Source organism: Fistularia commersonii, chromosome 21 (genome assembly GCF_037954325.1).
Source record: "Fistularia commersonii isolate RoL2024-O1a breed Wild chromosome 21, RoL_Fcom_v1.0, whole genome shotgun sequence".
NCBI classification, from domain to species: Eukaryota; Metazoa; Chordata; class Actinopteri; order Syngnathiformes; family Fistulariidae; genus Fistularia; species Fistularia commersonii.
Window position 1 is genome coordinate 16,318,616 of NC_141304.1, and position 10,000 is coordinate 16,328,615.

The 10,000-nt window shown below is 55.0% G+C and overlaps 1 protein-coding gene across 2 annotated transcripts in view; it reads right to left on the reverse strand.

Moving 5' to 3' along the window:
- foxp4 (forkhead box P4) overlaps positions 1 to 10,000 on the reverse strand; it is a 75,958-nt gene that overhangs the window by 16,134 nt on the left and 49,824 nt on the right. Inside the window, exons 4-6 of one of the 2 annotated variants that reach the window (XM_086168656.1) lie at positions 7,061 to 7,183; positions 3,856 to 3,996; positions 219 to 354 (exon numbers count right to left, since the gene is read on the reverse strand). In XM_086168656.1, coding sequence (XP_086024782.1) covers positions 219 to 354; positions 3,856 to 3,996; positions 7,061 to 7,183 — 400 coding nt within the window. Of the gene's footprint in view, positions 1 to 218; positions 358 to 3,855; positions 3,997 to 7,060; positions 7,184 to 10,000 lie in introns of both variants that reach the window. The other variant, XM_086168655.1, reaches the window with a different exon arrangement.

Sequence of the window (10,000 nt, forward strand, 5' to 3'; positions counted from 1 at the left end):
ACACACACACCTGGAAACGAGGGGCTTAGTGGCATATTTGACCTATTATCCAAATGAGTACCTTCCACAAACCCTCCAATAAGGTTTCTTTTTATCTTTTACTGGCTGATTAACTTAACAGGTTTCACATGTGGCTCGACTGTGTGTGCGTGCAGTTACGACCACATGTGTGTCTGTGGAACAAAGCGGCGTGCGTGTGTGTCGGTGCCAGCGCCTACCTTGTTGCAAGGACTGCATGGCGGCGGTGGGCTGCAGGGGGACCAGACCCTGGCGCTGCAGGTTGAGGATGTGCTGCTGCTGGAGCTGCTGCATCTGGATCAGCTGCTGCTGGAAGGCCAACTGCTTGCTGCCCAACTGCTGCACACCAACACAGGGAGAAGGTGAAGGAGAAGGAGGAGGAGGAGGGGAAGGAGAAGGAGAAGGAGAAGGTGAAGGGGAGGAGAAGGAGGAGGAGAAGGAGAAGGAGAAGGAGAAGGAGAAGGAGACGGAGAGGAAACAGATGTAACTTGGGTCCAGGGATTCTTCTGCTCACTCAGATACCACAAGAGGATGAAACCACCAGGCGTGCCTTCAACGTGCACATTCTGACCCCGACTCTAAGTTTATCTTCAAGACTTCACCTGAACATCCACCTGACTCTGCAGGAACCTGCAGCTGGACCTCCTGTTCCAAGGGAGTCTTTTCCCCCGTTGGATTGATGTGTGATTAGATAGAAGATCATCAACCCTTCTGGGTTCTGGTGAACCGGATTTCGGCACCGGGATGGAACCGCCGCGGCGGTGACCGGGGGAGGGTGGGGGTCACGTGTTGCGTGTCGATAACGTGTGGCGTTGATAAACGCTCCCTTCTTGCCCCGGGTCAGGGACGGAACCGGACCGACCGGGTTTGAAGCGAACCCCCTGGGCAGGACCTTATCTCCCACAGATAACACACGGAAACAGGAGGAGAAGCACGAGGGCTCGTGTGTGTTTTCATGTTTGTCTGACTGTGTGTGTGTGTGTGTGTGTGTGTGTGTGTGTGTATGTGTGTGTTTGTAGGAGAGAGAGTGGCAGCCTGGAACCCTTTGAACAGAGAGGAACTCACAGGAAGGGCAGATAGGTCACTTCCTCTCAGAGTGGAGCCTGGGGAGAAAATGTGTGGTAGCTGTGTGTGTGTGTGTGTGTGTGTGTGTGTGTGTGTGTGTGTGTGTGTGTGTGTGTGTGTGTGCAGGGGGTGAGGAGTCATGCATAAATATCCTCTAAGCGGATAGACCAGCCGTGTGTCACCTGAACCGGTCAAGTGGATTAAAAAGCGACAAAGTTGTAGGGCGTCCATTGAATGTGGCGATATGTGGCACGCACGTCTGTGCACGGCTCAGCTCTGGCAAAATCGATCTTGGAAAGCGATGAGCGACGTGTCTCGGCGGGAGACTATCTTTGCGGCGTCGCTGACAGCCGGTCCGGTGCATCCAGGCAGGCCTGCAGGTCCTGGTCTCTCCGGCCAAAGTCCTGTTCCTGTTCCTTCCTCGGCGGCGGCTCCTCCTGCTCGCCTCCCACTTCTCTGATGCTATTTCTGGTGAGTCTCGCGTGTGTTGATTTAGAGACACGAGCCCGAAGCGCCTCGGTCAGGGCGCGATCTACGTCCAGGTTTGATCCCGGTCCAGGTTTGATCCCCGTCCAGGTCTGATCCCGGTCCAGGTCTGTGTTCCAGGTCACGCGGCTCGTCACAGTAAACAGTTTATCATAATCAGCGTCCTCACCGGACCTCGTCCTCACAGCTCTGCGTGTCCGTCCCGCTCACTCCCTCCAGAGATGTGTCCTTCTTTAAAACACACATCGTGTGTCGTGTGTGTGTGTGTGTGTGTGTGTGTGTGTGTGTGTGTGTGTGTGTGTGTGTGTGTGCGCGCACGCTCTGTTTACATTAGCTGTGGCTGAGTGGCCAAAGCTAGCGCTGTAACAGGCTGTCAATGTGATTTATGAGCACATCACACACTGTCTGAGCCTGCCAGTCACACACACACACACACACACACACACTGCACACACAGACAGTAGATGGACAGTCACACACACATACATCTCTTGTGATGTTCAGTCACTTCATTAAGCTGACTCTTGACCAGTCCCAAATACACACACACACACACACACACCCACACACACACATTTGTACTCTCTCTCTCATTGTATCACTTCCAGAAACAGGATAGTGTGGAGGAACGGTGGAGAACGGGAGAAAGGTGAGGAGGTTGCAACCACTCAGGCAAACACTCTGAAGGCGAAGGTGTGGATGAAAGATCTGGTCCCTCTCTGCTGTCTCCTCTTCATCCTCCTCTTCATCCTCCTCTTCATCCTCCTCTTCATCCTCCTCCTCTTCATCCTCCTCTTTGTCCTCCTCTTCGCCTCCTCCTCTACATCCTCCTCTTCATCCTTCTCTTCATCCTCCTCTTCATCCTCCTCCTCTTCATCCTCCTCTTCATCCTCCTCCTCTTCCTTGTCCTCCTCTTCCAACCTGGGTGTGTTAACCCTCTCCAGGCAGATGTTGCAGATTTGCGACAGCTAAATGCTACTTAGCTAATTACGCCACAACTTAATTTGAGCCTGAGAGGGTTAAAAGCCCGGTAGAACCGTTCCTCGGACGTTGGCCTCTTGATCTGCCAACCACCTCTGGGTAGCGTCCCCTTCCTTGCCATCGGCCGCCCGCAGAACGCAGATCGGGTCAGAGAACGCTGGTACCGGCGGCAGCGTGCGGGACCGGGAGCGTCGCCTCGAGGGCGTCTGGCGGCGGGAGTGACGGCCGGAGACACACATTGGTGGGCCTCGGAGACGGAAGATGCGTGAAGCTCTGCAGGGAGACAGCAAACCCCCCCCCCCCCCCACCTCCCTGTGTATGTGTTTGCGCGGTGAACCATCACACATCAACCTTCTCCATCTCTGTATGGGTGTGTAGCCGCGTGACCAGTGATTGCACTTGTCTGCTTGTTACAGGACAACAAACCTGAAAAGTGGGACAGCGGTGGGAGCGGCGCCGCGGCTCAGACGCCGCGCCACCACAACTGCTTTGCTTCGGTCACGCTCGGCTCGGCTGAACTGCTGTCGGAGAGGAGTTTGCTGGGGAGGACGAGGAGGAGGGGAAGGAGGGAAGGAGGGAAGGAGGGAGAGAGGGAAGGAGGGAAGGAGGGAAGGAGGGAAGGAGGGAGGGGTGGCGCTTCTGGCCACTGGGAGGAAAAAATCTAGGATGTGTCTTCTCATGCGTTTATCGGCAAGTCTCATGAGGCCCTTCTTCTCGCCGCCGTTCTCTCTGGTTCCTGGGCGTTCATGCACACAGAAGAAAACCGCTGCTCCGTCGTGCACGTACAAACACATCCTAATATTTCCCGGGTGACGGGGGTGAGGGGGGGGGGGGGGGGTGGGGGATCCTCCATGTTGGGCCTCGATGTCCGTGCCTGTTTTTCTAACCGCACCGTAGCTGGTTAAGGGATGGAGCCGCCCACGTGCACGTGCTCACATGCGCTCCTGGCCAATGTGAGCTTGAGAGCGGGGGGGGGGGGGGGACTCCTTGCATCTGCGGGGTTAATTGGCAATTAAGAGAGCGGCGGACCCCTCCCGACGGGGGAACTCCACCCCGGCCCGAGGCTGCAGGCGTGCAAAATGAGCGGTTTGGCAGGGCGGGGCTGCGGAGGCTCCGCCCACAGGGCGCCGTCACGCCGTGCATGAGGTGGCGAGGAGACGTCACACAAGCCGGGGGGCTTCCTTCATCCTACACATTAGATCTTCTTTGCGCTTTTCTTTTTTCCTTCTGCTGTATCTCAGCCCTCGTGCACGCGAGGGTGCCGGTGCGTCGGAGCGCCGGGACGAGCGAGTGTGTGAAGTTCACCTCTTTGGCGGCCTGCTTCCCGGCCTGCTGCTGCTGCTGCTGCTGCTGCTGCTGCTGCTGTTGCTGCTGCTGCTGCTGCTGCTGCTGAGTCAGGAGCTGGAGATGCAACTGCTCCTGCTGCTTCTTGTAGTACTCCTGTAACTGGAGACAGACGGGGGGGTTGAGGAACACAAGCCTTCCGCAGAGCTCGCCGCCACCAATCACAATCACATGTTGAGGTCGTGTGCGCGCGGCGCTCGCTCCTCGCCGGCTCCCGGCGAAGGCCGCGCGCCATTGTTGTGGTCACGCGTGGTTTTGTTGACAAACCGCGCGCAAGCGGAGACAGACGGTGGAGGAATATCATGGAGGTATTATGGGCTGTCAAGTAGCGCCGCAAGGTGATTGCGTATGTCAAAGCTATAGAGCGGGATGTTGAGGAGGAATTCATATAGGTGTTTGCCGGGCGGCAAAATGCGAGCGCGCAGAAGGCGACGGACGAGGCGTCGCCTGAAAAACGCGAGAGGGGATAAAAAAAGACCTACCTGAGGAAGAGCGCGTGGAAAAATAAACCTAAGGACGGCAGAAATGGAAAGAATTCGAAGACGGGGGGGTCGCACTTGCTCTTTACGCACGCAGCCATTCACGGGCAGGAATGCACCGGCAGATTCCTATTAGCTATTATCCACCGAGCTGTCGAGTGGATGCTCACGCCGCTCGCACACCTCCTGCACGCCCGTTTGTACTCCAGCCATTCAGAGGCCGCGCAGCTCGGCTCAGAAATACACCCAGAGCACAGAATCCCTCGCTTCCCTCCCAATAATGGATGGACGAGGCGTTCGGGCGTCTCCGCCGAAAAGGTGACTGAGATCGGCGGACCGAGTTCATTCCTCATTACTTCCCTTAAACTTTACTTTCCTCTCTCACATTAAAATCGTCTCAACTTTTCTTTTATTCAAACGGTGGCCGCCAAAGCGGCGGGATAATTAAAACTGGGTAATGCTTTTATGGATGACTATAAACAAACAAAGGAATCGGCAGATTAAGCCATAATTGAAGTCATCATTAACAGCGCTTCAAAAACTTGGGGAGCGCAGGAGAGAATACATATGAGATGTCTGGGCGCCTTCCAGCCGGAACAGGACGGCGTCTTAGCGCGGCGACCTGCGGTGAGATGGGCTCACTGGGAACATCTAGGACCCTCTTCTCCTGGAGTCAACCAGACGGCGGCCGAAAAACACCGACACGTCCGTTTGTTTGTCTTAATAAACAGTCATTTGCTCAGGAAGCACCATTTAGATTAACATCTCGCTCAGAGGCGAGCAGGAAAACTCACACTGACCACAGCTTGTCTGAATGTGGGCGTGCATGTGTGTGTGTGTGTGTGTGTGTGTGTGTGTGTGTGCGCGCTGGGCGTGGGTAGCCTCCTGAGAACAGCCCGTACATGTACGTGTCTGCAGTTTGTCTTTGTTTCATGGTGCATCAAATGTTCAAAGAGGCTTCTCAGCCACAATGACTTCACACAAAAGCAGTTGCTGCAGTCGCTCATCCGTCTGACCTAGAGACGCATCGCTGTCCGTCTCTCACACACACACACACACACACACACACAGCAGCAGCCTTGCTCTTCTTATGCATTGCCATTCCACGCGTCCGGTGTTCTTCTGGTCCCGGCCGTGGCCGGAGTTTTGCATAATTCACTGTGCGTTTGCACAATGACGTTCCTTCTTATCTTTAATTTATTTTAATGGATAATGGAAGGCCCGGGCCTTTTTCTTTGCCTCTCATTCTTCTCCGTCTGTCTTTGCTCTCTTTTATTGTTCCTAAGGCGGAGTTAATATCTCTTTTCCACCTCACTACTCCCGATCGCCACCTCATCACACATGCGTACGCCGCCGCACACACACACGCAGGCGCGCGCTTGGCTGAAGAGCGGTGAGTTGAGGGAATAATTAAGTCATAATTAAGGTCTTTTAATGATCTGATTCAGTGGCTCTGTGCATTAAGACTATGTGTAAGTGAGGCACTCACCTCTCCAGCCCATTACCGTGACCTTGACTTGCTAACCACGCCGGGAAAGAGAGGCCGTTTTAACAAAGGTTAGAGGAAATTTAAAGGTTAAACACACGTGAATGCGTGTGCCCGTGCGCACCCACACACGCACGCACGCATGCACACAAATTCGCAAATGCACGCCTGTGCAAACACAAGTGCTCGGCGGCATCGGGACGTAAACCTTCCTCACACACTCCTTCTTAATGCCGTGTTGCCACGGGGATATGAAATTTAATGCTCCGGTGAGTGAAATGTTGGTTGATTTTTTTTTTTTCCCTTTGCTGTGTGTGTGTGTGTGTGTGTGTGTGTGTGTGTGTGTGTGTGTGTGTGTGAGTGCACGCCCATGTGAAAAGTGCCTGATTTGCAGATATACATGAAGAGCGAGTCCATACTGTGGTTAATTAACTGGGAGAGCAATGTTAAACTCTATGGTTTTAATAGTGGGAGTATAATCTCTTTATCTATGTGTGTATGTGTGTGTGTGTGTGTGTGTGTGTGTGTGTGTGTGCACTCACACATGCCCACACACACACACACACATGCACATGCATCCGTGTTCCTCTCTGTCTTCTTTTTTGTCATTAAATGGAAAAGAAGCGAGCAGGTGAGGAGTCCTCGCCGCGACACGCCTGCACGTTGTGAGATCCTCATAGCAGTTAATACTGGCCCGAAGCTACGGCCGCCGATGAAGTGCTCGTGCCCGTGCTCGTGCCCGTGCCCGTGCCCGTGCTCGTGCACGGCCGTGATTCCTTGAGGTCTCTCCGTTTCACCATCGGCCTCCGGCTCCGCCGTCACGAGGATGCATACGTGTTTCACATATGCGGGCGGGAGGTCACAGTTTGGTGCGTCTGAATCATGGACCTGCTGCGCGCCATGAACACTGTTTGTTTATTTTGGTCGACATGGCAACCACCGCCGGCCGAATCCCCGTGAATCTGACGCCGCGTGTTGTTTGTGTAATTACGGGAGCGAAGGGTCTCCGAGCCGCAGCCAGGAGTGTGAATGTGTGTGTTTCCCCACAACGATTTCAGGCATTAAATAAGATACAATCACGCCCAGTGTGTGTCAGAGCCCTCTGAAGCAGACACATCAGAGCACGCCGGCCCGGGAACCAATCCAAACACAAAATGAGTGTGAGTGTGAGTGTGTGTGTGTGTGTGCGTGTGTGATTCACCTGCTGTAGCATAAGAGCCTGCTGTTGCTGCAGCAGAGCCTGGAGCTGAGGGGGTGACAGGATCTGTTGCATCTGCTGGGGGGTGATCATCTGTGGACTCATCATGGCCATCGACACGGGCACCTGGACACACACACACACACACACACACACACACGCGGGTCATCATTTTATTTACATATTCAGCATGACGGTGCCTGCAGCTCAGAGCTTGCGGTCTGAAGGCGGACAGGTAGAGCCGGGAAGGTGTATTGTCTCGGCTGTCAGTCGGCGCTGAGAAAAGCTGTCATCGGGAAGAGATTAATGCAAGGCGCACATTATGTTGACGCCCTCCCGCCCCGGCCGGGGTTGATGAAAATAAATATGGCAATTTCTATGACAAAAAGACAGATACGCAATCTCCGAGGAAAAAGAAAAAAGAAAATCTTATCTGCTTGCATAAACACATGATTAGGACTCCTCTGGTTTTCTCTCCACACGTTCAAGCCCGGCTAAGAAGAGAGGAACAACATCCAGGCTGTGATGAGATGTCTATCTGATCAGAGGGAGCTGCGGGCCGGCCCAGACCGGGGGGAGCTGATCCAGAGGGGGGGGGGGGGGGGGGGGGGGTTCTTGCAGGCACGTTGTGCATCTCTGCCATGAGATGTTCAGACACACACATCTGATCTTCCATTTAAATCAGCTAGAAAACAAACACTTCAAAGCTGCGGGCGCCGAAGGCTGAGCCTCCGTCCCGGACGAGAGACGGGGAAGCCGGTCGAGAACGCGAGAGGAGACACGTTACAACCGATGGGAAGACGCTTTCACCGAAGCGGCTGACGGTGGAGACGCCAGCGACTGAACCCACGACCTCTGACATGGAAAGCACGCGCTCTACCGCTGAGCTACATACGACACGAGCGCGCCACCTTCGTCACCTGCACTCCCTCCTCGCCGCACCTCCTCCTCCAGAGCCACCGAGAATCACCTGACATCATGTGTGTGTGTGTGTGTGTGGAAGCGTGCATTAGTGTATCTCCTGACCCACCCGAGCGGCCGACCTGGTGCGTCGTCACACCTGACCTCGACCGGAGGGGTGGAGGGATGGAGGGGTGGATGGATGGATGGATGGAGGGATGGATGGATGGATGGAGGGATGGAGGAATGGATGGATGGAGGGATGATGGATGGAGGGATGGAGGGATGGAGGGATGGAGGGAGGGATGGATGGAGGGATGATGGATGGAGGGATGGAGGGATGGAGGGGTGGAGGGATGGATGGAGGGATGGATGGATGGATGGAGGGATGGAGGAATGGATGGATGGAGGGATGATGGATGGAGGGATGGAGGGATGGAGGGATGGAGGGAGGGATGGATGGAGGGATGATGGATGGAGGGATGGAGGGATGGAGGGGTGGAGGGATGGATGGAGGGATAGATGGAGGGATGGATGGAGGGATGGATGGATGGAGGGATGGATGGATGGAGGGATGGATGGGGGCGTCAGATTATTGCAACGGTGCTGCAGAGGAGAGGACTGAGCGGGTGATGGGAAGGGTGGTGATGAGGCGGTTGGTTAAGGAAAGAGGGGGTGGGCAAGTGCCTGTGTGTGTGTGTGTGTGTGTGTGTGTGTGTGTGTGTGTGTGTGTGTGTGTGTGTCGGGGGGTGGTAAGGTGGGGGTGGTGATAGGCGATGCTTGGCGTCATGCCAGCTTGCCCCCGCCGCCAGGCCCTGTCAGTCTGGCCCGCCAAATGAAAAGCTGTAATTAATTGCTCCTGTGCATCCCATTCTTCCCCCGACGATGCGCCGGTTGCGTTTCACACACACAAACACACACACGCACACACACGCGCTCACACACACACACCGGCTCTGACATTTTCAAGGCAGAGGCCTGGTCGTCTCTGTGTTCTAGCACCTTCCCGTGCACCGGCGATACACTGAACTTTATGTGTGCGTGCATGAGCGTGCCTACGGTGTTTAAGACCGAACGCGCACACACACACACACACACACACACACACACACGCGCGCGCGCGCGTGAGTGTGTTGTCAACTGAACGGTTGGTAGTTAAGGTTTGATGCCATTAATTGGCCCTATAATCTAATATCACAAAGCGCGGTGATTATGGGGCGCGCGGTGCCACCGCCATACGACACCAGCAGCATGAGAGCACCGCCGCAAAACAAAAGCCCGGCCATTAGCGACTTGACGGGCCGGGACAAAGGAGGCTCACAATGCAGAATTATATTTTCATTCGGCTTTGTCTCTGCCGCTGAATGATTTCTCCCCTTTCATCGGCCGCTGAATAGGCAGAGCCTGAAAAGCTGGGCGATTTGAAGTCAGCCATTTATTAAATGCATTTAATTTTTCCCCCCGCTGTCGCGCCCCCACCCTCCACACTCCCACCCTTTTTTTCATGTTGCATGTTAATTTTAAAGAGAGAGATGTGTGGTAGATTAGCAGTGGAGAGGTGAAGCTGGGGAGCGGGAGGAGGAGGAAGGGGGAGCATCCACGCCGAGGTAAATGGGGGGTACGGGAGCGACAGGAATACAATAATACGAAAAGTGTGTGAGGGCTGAAAGGCTTCATGGCCACTAGATTCCAGGATGGAGATGAACCTGGAGCTCCGGGCGGCGGCACGTCAGGCACACACACACACACACACACACACACACACACACACACACATTCATTAAATTCATTTTCCACTGATGAATCTGTGAGCACCTCCGTCCCCAGAAAGGAACCGAACCCCCGACGACGTCGCAAATTCCCCTCGCCGTGGAGCTGTTACAGCGGACCCGCCGACAGCAGTGGCGTCCCGCAGCAAAGATGGCGCCCCGGACAAGCATCCGTCACTTACAGATACCCGGGCAGAAAGACCCGGCGCCGGGGGCCCGGCGGCTGACAGAGGTCAGACCCCTTCTATGGAGAGAACCAGAGTGGGGGGGAGGA